Source organism: Nanorana parkeri, unplaced genomic scaffold, assembly GCF_000935625.1.
Source record: "Nanorana parkeri isolate BGI_ZX_2015 unplaced genomic scaffold, ASM93562v1 scaffold674, whole genome shotgun sequence".
Classification (NCBI taxonomy): Eukaryota; Metazoa; Chordata; class Amphibia; order Anura; family Dicroglossidae; genus Nanorana; species Nanorana parkeri.
The window spans coordinates 330,927-348,917 of NW_017306942.1; the positions used below are offsets into that span (position 1 = coordinate 330,927).

The window sequence follows — 17,991 nt, forward strand, 5'->3', positions numbered from 1 at the left end:
TGTGCATTTATACTGTACCATACCATATACCAAAGTGTTTCCTGGTACAACATCACCCACTCAACTAAAAGGAGGCTTGGGGGGTTGCACAGTAAAAAATCATGCACAGAAACCGTGTCTGAGAAATGTGCTAAATGTGTTTACAAGGGATTTGAAGCATATCTAAACCTAAAAACAAATATGCAAAAGATTGCAGAGTGCCAGTCCTTAGATGTAGCAGCTGCATTTTTTTTTCTTTTTAAGTTGGACCTGGTACTACAGTGAGTAACAAAGGCAGCCATGGTTGTCACGCAGACTGTGCATTACATGGTGGATTGATGGTACTAGTTGTTTATGCAATAAATCGAAGGTTCTTCGTGCTTTCTTTCAGCTCACAGGAAGAGACAATTTCTAGCAAGATCACCAGGCATTGTCTGTACTTGCTGCAAATGGTCTTAGCATTAAAATGAATGCATCTACCACATCGAAGGACTGGTAAGCTGGAACATTTTGTATTTGGGTTTAGACACACTTTAAGGAGAACTATGGAGCAACCTTTTTTGCCCAAAGTTCTCCTCAGGGTCATTGGAGGACATATACTGTGTTCTCCGGTGACCTAAAACTCAATATATAGCAGGCTGTATGCCGAGAGCGCCGCAGCCAGGACGGATCCTGACAGTGCTGTTGAGATCCACCCTGCTGGCTGATTGACAGCTGGCTCAGCCTCTAGAGACAAAGCCAGCTGTGCCCTCCGTTCCTCCAGTCAGGACACTGACAGACACTGGAAGGGCGGAATTCCTGCGGGGAGCGTTGACTGACAGTCATCACTCTCTGCAGGGAGAGTATTGGGAAGTCAGCAATCATGCGCTGACTTCGCAATCAATAGAGCCGACCTATGACAGCTTCTTTGTTACAGGTCGGCTTGAATTATGGGGATGAGGTTTTTTTCCCACTCACCCCATAATTCCCCTTCGATAACATTTAGATAAAAGGTAAACTAAGTGGGAATTATGCTCTAGGAAACTGGATAGCATTGCTACTGGCTTTTTGACAAGTGTGAACATGTTTTGGCTCCAGCAACCTGACTGGGTCAATACACATTAATATAGAAAATAAAAAGGCAAACTTACTTCAAAAAATTCACACCGACTTTCCCTGGGCAGAGAACAACTATAAAACTGTCTTCCTTTATTCTGTCCATCCTTCCTGACAACATGGAGAGCACAGGGTCGTTTGTGCTTACTGCAAAGCGTGCTGCTGGCATGTGGAGAAGAGGTTCCCCCGGTCTGATTAACTCGAGGAGAGCTGTAGAAGTTTTATTACAGAATTAGTGCCTTCTGCTGATACATACAACGGTTAGCTCTTATTATTTTAATAACTTCACAATCAATATAAAGCCTGGGTTATACTGCCACAGTAGATTGGACACTAGCCAAAAAAGCCAGTCCCTAAAGGGCCATAATCCCTTCTCTAACCATCCTGCTTAATTGTAGCAAGCAGTAAGAAAACACAATAATGGCCATATCACACAGGAAGGAAGCTGTATCCCTTAAAGTGGACCTTTACCCCCTTTCACTAAAAGGCACATCAGCATGCAGCTCTGCATGCTGATTTATAATAATCTTACATTCATTTGTTAAACAGACATGTTTTTCATTTTAATTGAAATAGATTTTATCCACTTCCTGGTACAGTTTGGCACAAATTATGTAATTTGCCCAAGCATTGCATCCTGGGAAAGTTACATCAGCAGAGCATTGTTGGGTAATCTCACGAGATCTCACGAAAAGACATGTTCCTCCCCTGAGATGATGTGCATGGTCACATGTCCTAGTCACATGTGCCAGAGTTCCAGGAAGTAAAGGGAGATCTATGAATCTGTCCTTAGTAAACATGGCCACTGTGTGAAGACTGGGGAAGAAAAGAGAAATAATATATGCAAAGAACACAAAGCCGGCAATTATCTAGAAGTATGTGTTTGTAGATTGTTATTACTAAACATACCTAAAAGGTGTCTTTGTTGTTATTTTAAAGATATGGGTAAAGTTCCTCTTTAATGGATGCCATGAAAGGGATTTTAGGGCAAGCATTACAAATCCCACTATCTTTATCATCCATTGAGGGACACAGCGTTTCAGAAACTAAAAAAAGGTGGGCAGCCCCAAAACAGGAGGCAAAAATAAAGTCTAGCAACAAAATTGCCAACATGTTGCGACTGAGACTGGCATCAGCTGATTCAAACACATCCACCTTGTAAAACTTGGTGAAAGTCAGCACTGACTGACACTCAGGTCACAGCCTTACAAAGCCACAGGCGGCAGGTTTGCAAAAGACCAATAACACTCAGTGCCCCTGTGAAGTGGGCACAGGCAGGAAAAGTGAGAGGGGAACATTCCCTTTGGACATGTAAGCCTGAATAACACTTTGGTGAATGTTCCTAAAAACAGTAGGGCTGGAAGCCAAAGACCTTTTTTGGCACCCTCCAAAATGGCCAAGAAATCCGATTTCTTAAATGGAGCTGTGAGTTTTAACCCTTTTCTCAATAAATCAGATCAGCATTCAGCTCTGCATGCTGATATTGAATTATCTATCATTTAATAGTTGAATGAACATAATTTGCTTTTACTTACAATTATTGTTTTTCTATTTCTTAGTCCTCTTAGGCCTAAGTGGTATAGCCCATGCCCAAGAGATGCATACTGGGAGGGTTACATCACACTGCATTGCTGCGATTTAAAAAGGGAGATAGATTAGTCTGCCCTCAGTAAAAATGGCCACTTTGAGAAGACTGGGGAGGAAAATAAAAAAAAAAGGTATGCAAAGAATACAAAGCGGGCAATTATCTAGAAGTATCTGATTGTAGATTGCCATTACTACATATTTCTAACAGTGTATTTGTTGTAATTTCAAAGATATGGGAATAGTTCCTCTTTAAAACAGCAGAGTTAAAGAAAAGTCCAATCTTCTTGAGGCCACCAAACCGGCAGGAGGGTTAGAAGGGGTCATGGCCCATAGGGGCAGGCATTTAGGTTTATATAGTTCAATCTCCTGCAAGTGGCAGTATGACCTACAGTTAATACATCTACAATGCTGTGTCCCTTAATAGAAAATAAGAAGTTTGTTCTGTAAATGTTAGTATAATTTCAATGCAATGGGCTTGATTTGCTAAACTAGCAGTGCATATTTACTTTGCAATTTTCACTTAGCTTAGTGAATTAGGTAAATGTTGGGGAAATCATATCCAATAATGTGCATAGAAAAAAATAAATAATAATCATTGGATGACTGTCAGCACAGCTTCACTTTCTTTGCCAAGTGAAAATTCACTTTGTTGAGTAAAGAGCCTTCAATTAAATGAACCTCAATATATATTTTAGAATTCAAAGTTTTCAGCAATCGGCTATTTTTCCTCTCAAGAAAACTAGACTTTCACAGCGAATGTCCAATTTGCCAATTTACTTTGGGCAGAGGCAAGCAAAATCAGTAGGAAAGGATATGCTCTCACACCTTACTACAGCAAAATACTGCAAAAAAACAAAACAATACTGTCTGCGTCCGAGCAGGGACACTCGCAGGAATGTGCAGTCCGGGTGAGCGTACGGCCGTGTACTCCCATAGAGAAGAACAGGCTGCTGCATACAAATCACATGCAGCACCTGTCCTTTCCGGGAGCGGCCCGATTTGGCAACGCACGCAGCACAGATCTGTACGGGCCGGCTTTTACTCGTGTGAAGGAGGGCTAAGGCCCCTTCACACCTAAGCTGTTTGGCGCGTGTCAATCAGTGCAACAAAACAGCTCAACACTACTGTAGAAATCCCATTCATGTCTATGACCCCAGTGCACATGTCAGCATTTTGTCGCAAGCAGAAATACGCCTGTCACAGGAAATACTGCATGAGCTACTTTGGGGCTGATTTCAGCGTGTTTTGTCCCATAGACTTAATAGAAAATGCTTGAAAAAAGTGTTGCGAATATTTGCACGTGTATTACGCACGTTTTGCTCATTGACATGAATGTGCCAAAATCTGCTCACAAAAACGCGCGACTTAACCAGTTAACATCCGCGGTGTTAAACCCCCTTCCCATCCAGGCCATTTTTCAGTATTCAGCGCTGCGGTACTTCGACTGACATTTATTCCGTCATGCAGCGCTGTACTGAAATTAATTTTATACCCTTTTTTGGGGACACATAGAGCTTTCTTTTGGTGGTATTTATTCACCACTGGGGGTTTTTATTTTTTTACTATATTAAAAGGAAAAATTACCGAAATTTAAAAAAAAAAAGTTTCCCCTATATTAAATGATAAAACATTTATTATTACCCAATTTTTTGGTAAAATATAAAAGACGGGGTCACGTCGGGTAAAAAGACACCAAACATGTGAAGCCTTAAAATTGCGTGCGTGCGCGAAACCTCAAAAAACGATAATACCCAAAGTTGGCCATAGGCGACGCTTTAAAAGCTGTTACCGCTCATCAGTTTAGTGTTATCAGTGATTGATGGCCCTAAAATGATTGCTCTCACTGCGACGTTCGCAGCGATATGTAACATGTGTAGCGCAATTGTAATTTTTGCGCGCTGGGGCACCGGACGCGTATTTACGTTTATAGGCGCGTAAACGTGGGGGTGGGGGAGTTAAACATTTTGGGCGTTTTTCCCCCCCCTTTTTTATGTGACTTTTATTTTATTTTACTTTTTTATATGTTACTTTTGCTTCATCAGCTTCTTTTCTCTGGCTATAGCAGCCAGATGACTGACAGGTGAATGCGGAAGTGATGTAATACACATAACTTCTGCATTCACAGCCCGGACGGAGATCAGCAAGGAGCTGATCTCCTGTCCTCCTCCCCCGGTCCCGGGCCGCAGATGGGGTAGCGGATCCCGGGATTCAAGGTGAGGGGTCAGGGGAGGGAAAAAAAAAACCCGGGCGGGGCGGTGGAAACGAGCACATATAGACGATCGGCGGGCTATGGAGCCACTGATCGCCTATATGTGAAACACCCGGTAACGGGTGTTTGCATTGGTCGGGTCTTTTCTGCCCGTGCGTGCCCGCTAGGGGGCGCGCGCGAGCAGAAAAAAAATGCCGTCTGGCGATGGCAACACGCCAATGCAGCAGTGCCGTCCATCCGTTTTTTTACAACGGGCGGACGGCAAGTGGTTAATGTATGTGCACAAAAAAAAAAACACACAAAAAAAAAAAGACGCGTGATGCGCACTGAATATGTATCACTTAGGTGTGCATCCAGCCTAAATATTCTGTATAGGCTCCTATTTTTTTAACTCTCCTATTATGTCAATACATCTCACTATAGAAATAATGAATTGAAGGACTCTGACATTCATGATACACGCTTGGTCTGTCACTCATTAAGGCTTAAAGCCAGAGACAGCCAGGCAACTAGCATTATCAAAACAAAGCCAACAATGGCAGCCTGTATATTGCTCTGATAGATGTACATGTAGCACAATCGCCTTGTAAATATAACAGTTTAATTTGAGCTGCTGGAGGCTGTTTGGCCTCCAGCATCTAAAAGTACACGTTAATGTTTTCTGATGAAAGTGCAAATATTCTTTATAGTCCCTATTCAGGGAGGGGTGGGTACATTAAACAACGGCGGCATTTTACATTGTTGCCATTATTAATTTGCACAGAATATCCCATATGCAAAATGAAATATTAATACCGTTAAAAGATAGGAATTAACTTTTTACTGTAGTTTGTTTCTATAAATTAAATGCATCCGTTCTATTTCATGCATCCTCCCTGGGGATAAGAATAAACAGCAGAGTTCGGATAACTCTTGTCATCAAAGTGGCACAAAAGATTACCCGGCATTAGCGTGCAGGAATAATGCATTTATTTTTCATTACTGCTGGTCTCTCACACACATAATAGTTTAAATATGTACTTGAAGCTCATAAAAGCAGCATGAATAAATAAAACCACTAGAAGGAGTTATTTGCACTGATGGAATAATCACTTTCAGGATATTCTGTCACAGGAAAAACAAAGTGACATTTTCATACGCCAATTATGCAACTGCATTGTTCTAGGGCCACCGAAGGAGACAAGTTAAGGGAAATTGAGTTAACAAGAACGGGAGCAGGTGAGCATTAGAACAGCTGTCACTAGCTGATATTTGTTCCTAGAAAAGAAAATCATTACTATAAAAAATAAACAAAAAAGCATCCCGTAGAGACAGTAACTTGTTGGGTGTTCAATATTTTCAGCTTGTCTGTTATTAGTGCCAAGATGACCTGAAGAGAATATAGAGGAGGAGGTGCAGTGTTATTTGTCTCTGTTTTATTGCAACAATATCACTAGTTTTTAAAGGTTTTCAAACATTTCCAGATAGAATGTGCAGACTATCTGGAAAGGTTTGTTACAGATGTGTGTGACAAAAAAGATACAATTAGGAGATTTTCAAACAGGACTGGGCAATAAAGTAACTTTCTTTCAAAACACTGCACGTCTTGCACAGTAAATATTGTATCACTAAGCCTGTATTGAATGCCACAGAATGTACTCACACAAAGTGCTTTTGAACATTAAAATTAAATCATTAAAAGTTAAATCTCACAATTGATGTCCACCCAATATTATTATTTTGGAAGCAGATAGATTCTGCCATTTTACGGAAAACATTAGATTTACTAAGCTGAAAAAAGGAGGCTGCCATTGCCAACTCCCTTCTAAAAAATGCTGATCATCTGGCTTTAATACTATACTAAAGCTGAACAAGTATACACTTCACTGACCCAAAAAAGTTTACAGATCTGGAAAACCAGTCAGACATTGTTTTCTGCAAACAATGGCAGCCTCCATGTTCCTTTTAGGAAAGACTGTAAGTAACACAGACCCATCCAGTTTGGAAGAAAGAAAGAAAGAAAGAAAGCATATTTTAACCTCAAGTGCTGACATATATAAAAGCATAGGGGGGATTTCTGAAACCAAAACCTTACGATCAATAAAAGGGCATAAAGCCCATCCTTCAAAAGGGATCCAAGGTCTGCTCATAGCAACGAATGGTATCAAACATGTGACATTTTACCTGCTGCAGTCATCCCATCAGTGTCAAGCCTAATGCCATAAGATATTGCCAGTCTGCGCATCCCACTAACCTGAAAGCAGGACATGTGGTTTAAAAAAAACCTTTGCCCCATCGGTAGTGGTTCCTACCCAAGGACAAGGGTAGTACACAAGGAACCTTTGTGTACATCCAGTGAATACCCAGGGAGAACTAGTGTTCGATATAATTCTCCCCTGGAGTTCAGAAGATATGCGTTAGCTTGTCAGCTTTCCTAGGACCAACCTTTAGGCCCCGTTCACACCAAGGCTTTCGTCAAGCATATTTTTCTGCACTGAAACGCTTAAAACAAGAAATCCCATTCATTTCTATGGTCCCCATTCACATCTGAGCATAGTGTTGTGCATTCATAGCTGGAAAAATTACATGAGCTTTTTTCTGGCCAGATGGCGATTTGTCCCCATAGACTCAATAGGAAATGCTTGAAAACACACATTGCAATTGTTGTTTTGTGTTTTTGCGCGTTTTGCCCATTTATATGAATGTTCTCATAAAAACACGTGGCTTTATATGCGCATGAAAATAGGCATAAACTGTACACAAAAGCATGTTAAAAAATGTGGTGTAGGATAGAAAGATGCTGTAGGACGGAAAACAGCCCCATGTAAATGCGGCAATTTTTCTGCTTCTGTCCACTAATATAGAGAGAGAGAGAATGCAAAGGAAGAAGTAGTGCTTGAAATGGAACTCCCTTTGTAGGAGCTCAGATAATCTCTTGGGTATGCTCTCATGGAGTGTAGAAAAAAAAAAAGATGATGTTTTGTATGGCCATATGGACATGAGAGGAAACATTACACAACTCCAAATAAAGCAATGCGATATGTCTTCACATATAGGGGCATAACTTGATCTGTAGATAATTGGTAGTGAATAATGTTTACTTGCGGACCGGCCACTTTACAAATATGCCGGTCTGCAACTCCATTGTCCAGGGAGGACATACACATATGTCCTCCGGGAATCTCCTGTGTGCAAACCCAGCAGGCACTCTAGCCACTGGTCCACCGATTGGACCGACTCACTGCGATTGGCTATCACAGCGATCACATGGCAATGTTTACGATGCAAAGGAACTAATGAATGAATAAGCAATTCGTTCATTAGTACCTAGCTAAAACAAGCTGCAGCATCAACAAAAAATAAAAAAAAAGTGTCAGGATTTTTAACTCTTTCACCCATGCTCCTATTTAATATATGTCAGCTCCATTCAATCCCTGCTTTGAGCTGTATACTAACCACTTCACCTCCCTTATCCTGCACATCTGTACAGTAAGCCCTTTATCTTCATCCTCCCACTGTATGTAACCTGTACATTTAATGCATCTAGTGCACTATTACCAAACTCCATGTTTAAGCCCCTCAATATCACCATGTTTCTTCATTTCCAAACATTGCAGCATTAAAAAGAAAAAAAAAAGGAAGAAGAGATCACCTTAGAGTGTCTACTTTCCAAAAGGGGGTCATTTCGGGGGTTTTCGTACTGTCCTGACATTTTTATATGCCATGTTTTATAACGAAATAAGGGAAACAGCATTTCTGTATAACGAAAAATTAAAAAGTGGTTATTAACCACCAAAAACTCTACCTGTATAAAAAAAATAAAAAGGATTTGGCAAAGTGCTGCATGATGGAGTAATTCTCAGTCAAACTACCACAGCACTGAAAAACGGTCTAGCAAAGGAGGTTTAACATGCCGGTACTTAAGTGGCCAATACAAGATGATGTCTGTTTAAAGTGCATGTAAACACGATAAAACTGGAGCAGACAAAATCTGGAGCAGTTGCCTAGGGCAACCAATCAGCTTCCCTCTTCAGCTTGTTCAGTTAAGATTTGAAAATGAAAGAGAAGCGGATTGCTTGCCGTGCACGGCTGCTCCAGTTTTGATAAATTCCCCTCATTGTATATGGTTGCTGTCAAGAGTTTCATTAAATGCTCCAGAACTATCAAAAGAAACCTTAAAGCCCTGTACACACCAGGGCGTACCACGATTGCGCATGTGCACGCTTTCGACTTGCGTTCACGATAAGTGCACAAAATGTGTAACACGTTTGCGTTGCCATTGTTAGGTAATGGCCCCTCAAAGCGGCCGAGCAAATGCTTTTCCCCCCCACACGGGCACAAAACATGAAACGCATGTCGCCAAATTAATGACATGTACTTTTTTTCAACAGTTAGCGCGCATCCACTGACCCAACGAATCATCCTGATAGGGGTTTGCTCTGCTTTGGTTCAATGACAGATTCATTTTAAATGAATATCTAAAAGAACAAATACCTGACAGGCGCGTTGGCTTCATTTCGGAAATTTTGTGTCATATTATCAGTCTTCCGTCTCTTCTCTTGCTGGACAAATGAAGCTGAAACTCCGGAACTGCTATGCACGGCATTTACGGTATCAATCCGCTGTTCGGTTTCAATGCTTCTCCTCTTATTTGAGACATGAAGTGTGTTGCTGCAGGCACTGACCAACATCTCCAAAGAAGAGACCTGCTTATGATCTTCATTATTATCAACATTAGTCTTGGTACTAAAATCACTAAGTACCAATGTTGTATGACCAAAAGCTGTTTTTCGGTTTATCTTAATTTCAGACAATGGAATTCCAAAATTATTACATGGATACTTGATCAGGTCTGTATCATAGCCATCATTTTCAATAGCGGACGTTGCTAAAACTTAAAAAGAGGAGTATTATTAGCAGTTTTGTTTTAAGACAACAGCTTTGTTATAGCATGCAAGCACAACATATTGAGTGCATATCCTAATTCCTGACTCCAAATCCATGCTAAATTCTCATCAACAATAAAAATCTGGTTTTGCGGAGAAGGTTCTGTATAGTGAGAGCAGTAAAAATGTGGAACTTCCTTCCCCAAGTAGTAAGTAAAGTCAGCTGAGGGTATTGACAATTTAGAAAAAAAAACTACTTCTATATGTCTTTCTCGCTGAGCAGGATATACAAGGGTATATGTATATTCTTAACAAAACAACCTCTCATGCACACAAACATAGGTTGTGCTAGAGTCGATTTCCAACCTTAAGCCCCGATGAAACTATGCATACATGTTTTTTGGGGTGGGTGTTAAAAAAAAAAAAAGAAAGAAGAAGAGGAGGACAGGGGAATTTCAATTACCGACAGGTTCAAGGCATCGCTAAGCATGTTATTTAACTACCTCCCGGCCAGCCGTTGTGTATACACGGCCGGCCGGGAGCTTCTTGGATGTAACTTGGCGTGTATACACGTCCTGTTACATCCGCTCGCACGCGCGAGCGGGAAATCGCCGCTTTTTGAAAACAGGCAGCGATGCCCATTAATATGCAAGCGATCCGCCGGCTATAGAGGTCCCGTGACGTGCGCCACCCCCCCCCTCTGCGGCTATCCCCCTCCCGCTGTCAAGCTGGTTCCGGGCTTCGGTGTGAGCCCGGGACCAGCATATTGTCTGTGTCACAGGGGATCAGAGGGAGGTCGGTTCACGATCTCCCCCTGGTCCCCTCTCCGCTGTCAGAATGCGGAAGTGGTGTATATTACATCACTTCCGCATTCTCGTGTCACTCTCCAGCTTCAGATGCTGGAGAGAAGCTGATGAAGCAGACCTCTGCTTCATCAGCATCTTCAGGGGGGTCCTAGGTGACATTAGGGGTCTTGGAGACCCCTGATGATGTCTCCATAAAGAGGACCTGTCACATATTTTGCTATCACATAGAGGGTTTTCTCAGCCCCCTCTGTGATAGCAATAAAGTTAAGTGGAAAAAAAAAAATAGGAAAAAAATGTAAAGTTTCCCCCCCCCAATTTTTTTTAAAGTCCCCACCCCTACATACACGCATGTAAACATGCATCAGGTGCGCATTCCTGCGAAAACGACGATTGCGCCCCTTACGCCACACATGTTACATATCGCCGCGAACGTCGCAGTGAGAGCAATAATTCTAGGGCCATCAATCACTGATAGCACTAAACTTTTAAAGTTTTGCCTATGGCCAATTTTGGGTATGCTAGTTTTTTGCGATTTCGCGAGTGAGCGCAATTTTTAAGCTTGACATGTTTGGTGTCTATTTACCTGACGTAACCCCCGTCTTTTATATTTTACCAAAAAAGTGGGTAATATTAGTTGTTTTATAAGATAATAAAATTTTCAGTAATTTCTCCTGAATATAGTAAAAAATAAAACTTGCAGTGGTGTTTAAATACCACCAAAAGAAAGCTCTATCTGTCCCCAAAAAAATGGTATAAAATTCATTTCAGTACAGCGTTGCATGACGGAATAAATGTCAGTCAAAGTACTGCAGCGCTGAATACTGAAAAATGGCCTGGCCAGGAAGGGGGTCTAAACACCTGGTCTTCAAGCGGTTAAAGGAATTTAGCATTTTTAAGATTTCACTTTAAAATAAATCAATTTTTAAAAGAAAAACTAGGTTTTGCATTGCTACAAGTCTCCCAGGGTACTACCCAGATCCCCATGCCCTTTGTTTGACAAGCCCTTGCCTATCAGTCTTGAAAACAGAGAGAAGTGATTTTCAAGATTTGCCTGCCATTGACTTCAGTAATTATCTCATCACATTAAAATCACAATGAAGTTCGCAATTTTTTGGACCGAGAATCAAACCCAGGCGCATTCAGCTCATCACTAGGAATGATGATGATTCACTATCCATCCATCCTATGAGGGTGAGATAGGAACCTGAATTGATGAACCATGAAGACAAAAACCTTAAAGCAGAACTCTGGGCAGTACAAAATTAACTCTTGCAGTGGGACTACCCCCAGACTGCAAGGGCTAAGTGCTTGTTTTGACCTAGAAACGAAAATAACAAATACATACTCACCTGAACCTCGCAGCCGGCTGGCTGTTAGGCCGGTCCCTTCAGCCTCTCTCCCCTTATGCTCTGGGAGTCTAAGGTCCTGTGAATCATCACATCCTATACAGTGTATAGGACGATGTGGGTCATTCTATCGTTTGAAAAGGAGGAGAGAAGCAGCAGAGACCAGTCTAACAGCCAGCCAGCTGTGAGGTTCATGTGATTATAGCTTTATTTTCCTCCCTAGCACTTAACCCTTGCAGTGCAAGGGTTAAGAAAATGTATGCCCAGAGTTCTTCTTTAATATAAAACATCATACAATTACAAATCCAAATCCATTAGTATGTAAACAAGATCACACAGGGACTCATACACACGCATACACGCAATGGGTTGAACTTGATGGACCTGTGTCTTTATTCAACCTCAAATACTATGTAATTAAACGTGTATTTCACCTGTGACGCTATGTATGGGGGGTGGTTATGTATTACTACATACAAGATTCTATTGTAAGGTGACACTGAAAACCTCTAATCACACAGCTCAGCTTGTATATCTTTTGTGTACCTGAGCACTTTCAACTTTGTCTCAGTTACATAAATGTCATAGTACATCCCACCAAGTAATAATGCTCAATGGATTTTCTGAAAAATTCACGGCTAATTGAAAATCTTCTAATACTGTCACGGTGATAAATGAAAAGCCATTTTTTAAAAATAAACTTGGTTGTCTAACTGGAACAGCAGTGTCAATGTATCAAACTGCATACAGAGCATGAAATACCTTGTGGTCTAGGAGTTAGGCATGCATCACATTTCACGTCTGAAGGCTTGTTAATGAGTGTGCAGACTTGGCATGCCCAATGTTCTTCATCACTTCTGGCCACTTCGTCTTGTGACTCCTGTCTACAGGCCCATCCAATAAGACTGTTTCTTTTGGGAAGTTTACTATACAACAAGTCACAGATAAATGTATAGTCTGTGAGCAGTTTACATTAGTGCACAACAATACATTGAAAGGCGGATTTACTAAAGGATCACTGGATCAGTATACCTGAATTGACATTTGGTAGCAAGAAACCAAAAAATAAAATGCATTAGTATTGGTTAGTTAAGGCAGACAGATGTGCTTATCTCAACACCCTAATTAAGAACTTGAAGTATCCTTGTCTCGGTGAAGTACACTACCATATTGTAAAACCTGTTATATTCCTATCTGAAGGGAAAGTGTGCCTCACAAGCATTGCTTAAGTTTAGAATTGTGACAGCATTTGCTGGGAATGCATGTTTATGTTAAAACACATGGGGACAGCTATTATTTGTGTGTAAAGGGTTAACTACAGAGTTAAACGACCCAGTGGCGATTAGATTGTCGTCCTGTAAGCTGGAAAATCTCTGTTCGGGGTGAGGCTGAGAGTGGTATCGTCACATATTGGTGGCACCAAGGTAGTATCGGAACCGCATATCGTTATATATTGGTGGCAGTACAGTGGAATCAGACTTGCCGTTCATCACACCTGGGAATCAGCCTCTTGCCTTCCCTGTACAACACAGCTCAGACTGGTACAGAAGCACCACAAGGACCCCAATCAAGTGTACTGCAGTGCAAGACGTGTGCTCATAGGAAGAGAGAGCAGAGTGACAGGAAGATAAGCGAATCGACCCGTGCTTCTCCTTTCACTGCCCAGTCACAGGCCGAGGGGGAATAAGACCAATAAGTGGAACGGCAGCAAAGAAAAATCTGACCTCCTGCTCTGCCGGTAATGTGCCGTTTGGTGGGCTATGGTCCTGTTCAGCTTCAAAGGTTTGTTTTTAGACATTCTGCAAGTCTGACAGAACATGTGTTATTTTTATATATTTGATAAAAACAGAACTGTAAATGTACAGTTCTAGAAAATGAACTAGAAAATCTGCTGTATACCTCACATCAAGCTGCTGAGGTTTATCCTTTTGGCACTTTGAGCAAAAATAGGTCATTCTGTTGTGCTCTCCCAGACGACACACTGTGATCTTTGTACCACACTGGCCGCAGTTAGGTTTTGAGTACACTTTGTAATGCTTGTAAAGAGCCGATCCATTCTTTCTGCACTGTAAAAACAGAACATTTATTGAATGCAGAGTTTATTCCAGAGTGATTCTTATAACAAATTACTATTTACCTTATAAAAGAGGAGCGTAAAGTCACGTGTCATCTTCACCAGATGGCTAATCTGTCCATCTGTTAGTAAACCAGCCTGTGATGGAAGCAAAGTAGAAGAATGAAAAACAGTAAAACACTTGACCTTTGGTAGCACTAATGAGCTGAAAACAACTAATTACAACCCAAACTTCACAACGAGAAGAGTAACCTTTCTATAAATGTGTAGTGATTTATTGAGTGTGAAATGGCAGCAGTTGGCATCACTCCAGTATAAAAAAACGTTAGTGTGCTGTACCTGTATGGCTGGATGTAGGCCGCTATCAAATAGGGCTTCGTTTTTGATAATGTTGCCAACTCCAGGGAGCACTGCTTGATCAAGGAGCACGTCACACAGCATCCGACATCCCTGCTTCTTAACCTCACACGCTGCTCTAGAGAAGCTGAACTTCGAGGAGCACATATCTAAATCTTCAAATAACCGCACTTTTTCCTGACACTCTAAAGCGTTCCTGAGAAAAAAGAAAAGACTTTCTAATAATCTCACTGGAGCCGAGGTCAACCTCAACTCTTAACCAAAAATAACGTGGTTCAACCACAGAAAGTAAAGTGTAGCAGAGATATAAAAGATGCTGTATGAAATATTCTGCACGTCTTCAGAAGTATTTCATTAGTAACATCAATGAGACTTATAAAAGATAGAAAGAAAGCTAAAAAAAATGAAATCAACACCTGGGGACCATATTGTTTTTAGTTAATCTGAGCTAAGCGATAGACCTTGAACTGAGGATAGTTAAGTACATTCACTACATATACACCTGTATACATAATGAATGATTACTGTGCATACACAATCATCATAATAATAATAAAATATTTTAGAAAGCAACACATTGATAGCCATTTACATGACACTAATCACATTGACTTATACATTTCCGATACTATGGACTTACTTTAAGGGATTATACACAAGAGCAGAAAGTGCTAAAGTGCATCTGAGGCTCATGTCTGATGAGGGATGCAGTGCCTATGTCAACAGATACTGCAGAGCATGTATGTTTTAGAAAGGAGCAAAAAAATCATACCGCCAGGGAGGTTAAAGAGAGCCAACCTGTGACAAACAAGCTGTCACATGTCGGCTCTATTGAACCCATACCGTCGCTCGCTCACTTTCCAGTCTCTCCCTGCAGAGAGCGGTGACTGTCAGTCACCGCTCCCTGCAGGGATTCCCCCTCCCTTCCCCGATCCTCCAGCGCCGAGTGGAGGAATGGACAGGGGAGGCGGTGAGCACAGCTGGATCGGCCTCTAGATAGGCAGAGCCAGCTGTCACTTACGCAGCTGGATGGATCCAGACAGTATTGTCGGGATCCATCCCGGCTGCGGCGCTCTCAGTATTGCCCGCGATATACTGAGCTTTGGGTCATGGGAGGAGGTTAGTATATGTCCTCCCGTGACCCTAAAGAGAACTATGTGGAAAAACACTTACCCCATAGTTCTCTTTTAAAGCTAAATGTTGTGCTACATGTGTATTGAGCTCTTTAGTAGCTTTAGAAGTCTGTATGTATAAACAGACATCACAATACACAGCAATGGTAGAAAAAAAAAAAACACTATGGGGTCTATTCACAAAGCTGCCGAAGGATCTGGCCGTAGCTTCAGCCGATCCTTCGGCTGGCTTTGGCCCCAGGACCCCTTCGGTTCAGGAGAACCGAGGGGGTGCTGTAATATAAAATTGTACATCAGTCATCAAGCTCAAGTGACTATGAAAGATGAGTTGCCATCAGTTTGCCATCAGTTTGCTGTAGGCAGGCCGAAACATTTCCTCAGATGGGCAATTTTTTTGCTGTGATCCTTTTTTAACCCCTTCGTGACTGACGATGTACAGTGTACGTCGCCAGCACTAGCGCTGCAACTATCATAAATTAGTTGGCCAAATATTTTTTGATTAGTCGATTAAATGGATAAAAAATAATAATAATTAATACCATCTCCTATTTAAAGTAAAATACATCAATTGTATGTCTGGTCAAACATAAAATAGAAGTATTTTGTGGTGAGGCATGGATACACCCCTTCTCCCCCAAGAGTAATGTATAAATGTTCATTTAGTCTACAGGGGGTGTGTAGTGTAGAGAAATACCTACCATATTCCTTTATCCAACAGCCTTCCTCCTTGCCAGAGGACTGATCCTATAAAGCTGTTCCTCTTCGCCAGTTGTACAGCCAACCCATCACGAATGTTAGTGGTCTTGTATTGCATGGGGCGACATCTAGGGTCTGCCCACAATCAGTAGCAGGCAAGAAATACAGTAAGTATTCCTCTATCCACCCACCCCCAAATTTAACACAAAAATGACTGAGCAGAGTTCAGATTGAAACTAAAATTATCTATTCTGCATGTACTACACGTGTAGTGTCTTAACAATAATGCATCAGTGAGCAGTCAGAACTATATACAGCCACGTTCTGCAGTTGTGCTAAGTGGCCATGTGTGGCAAAAGCACAGGTAGAATAGTAGTAGTGCCGAGAGCACTTTACAAGCCAGTAGACGTCCTACACAAAAAAGCTTTACCAGTTGCAAAAATGTAACACAAGCATGACTGAAGCGGACTGAGAGACTCATTGACATTCCTACCTACTCCCAGTAGAAATGCTGGTGGATTAACTTCATATATATGAGAGGTAGGAAAGCTTTCTGTACCTTCAAATGATACTACAGAAAAAAAAGCAAGGGGCTTTGTAGCACCTTACATCTGGCTTATTTGTGAAAATGTTGCTGGATGTTTCATCTGTGCTAAAGAATACAGCAAGGGCTGTGCAGGCACAGATCTCATAAGTGCCAAAGGACACAGGATTCGACGTACCAGAAAGACTTATGGTGCTGAATGAGTTGCACACATTTATGAACATTCACTCTGAGTGAATCTTCTAGGTGCATGTGTTTTATTTTATTTTCTATACGTGTTTTAAATTACAGCAATAGATGTATCATCAATGTTTGGCGAAAGTCACATTCACTGATTATCAATGACAGATGAGATAGACAGACATATGGAAAGACACACAGAAAGACAAATCTCTGTAAGCTCAGCGAATAAAAAATGATTACATACTGCAGAATATTTCAGTAAGAGCAAAAAAGAATATTAAAAAAAAAAGGGAAAAAAAAAAAACCTTAAAATGGTTATAAGAAGCAGTAGCGCCATTGGTCAAAGCGTTTTACCCACAGGACAGCTGCAGAGCTATTAGTCACAATGAAGGGAGGTCTAAGCTTTACCTGACATCCACTGTGGAATCATAAAAGCAAATCAAATCCTTGGTGAGCTGCACTTCTAGAACTGCTGGAGCTCCGCTTCTATCCTTTCTCTCTGCTGGATTAATGCGCATTGATCCATTCATTCCAAAATGAACTCTGGGATGGAACAATAGGACAAGGTTTAAGTGTGATTACACCACATGTGAGCCAAAAGGAAAAAAGAACTGGTGATTTATAAAAGATGTCTGAAGCAGTAGCAGGACTTTTTCTGTTCTATTCATTATCTTCTTACTGGCTTGTTAAGATGATAAATTAGAACACTAAACATTATAAATCAATTATAGTTTTGTATGTGCTTCACTGCAGCCATCTGCTAACTCTATTACAATGGATTGTCAATGTCTCACCCAAAACACTATGACTTGTTGCATTTTGTAAAGGAAGGAAAACATTTACTTAAAGTGGACCTTTACTCCCTTTCACTAAAAATCACATCACCAGAGCATTGCTGGGAAATCCCATCTGTAGCCTCATGAGATCTCTGGGAAAGGCATTTTCCTCCCCTGAGATAATGTGCATGGTCACATGTCCTAGTCACCTGTGCCAGAGTTCCAGGAATGAAAGGAGCTAGTAATTTGCCCTTCGTTAACATGGCCACTGTCAGAAGACTGGGGAAGAAAGAAGAAATAAAGGTATACACAAATACAAAGCCGGCAATTATCTAGAAGTA

The 17,991-nt window shown here is 41.2% G+C and overlaps 1 protein-coding gene across 1 annotated transcript in view; it reads right to left on the reverse strand.

Annotated features, from left to right (window-relative positions):
* NEIL3 (nei like DNA glycosylase 3) overlaps positions 1-17,991 on the reverse strand; it is a 34,957-nt gene that overhangs the window by 261 nt on the left and 16,705 nt on the right. The window contains exons 3-9 of the mRNA XM_018563551.1: positions 17,283-17,417; positions 14,301-14,514; positions 14,025-14,099; positions 13,787-13,953; positions 12,650-12,813; positions 9,344-9,737; positions 1,110-1,284 (exon numbers count right to left, since the gene is read on the reverse strand). Of these exons, the coding sequence (XP_018419053.1) occupies positions 1,110-1,284; positions 9,344-9,737; positions 12,650-12,813; positions 13,787-13,953; positions 14,025-14,099; positions 14,301-14,514; positions 17,283-17,417 (1,324 nt within the window). The remainder of the gene's footprint in view (positions 1-1,109; positions 1,285-9,343; positions 9,738-12,649; positions 12,814-13,786; positions 13,954-14,024; positions 14,100-14,300; positions 14,515-17,282; positions 17,418-17,991) is intronic.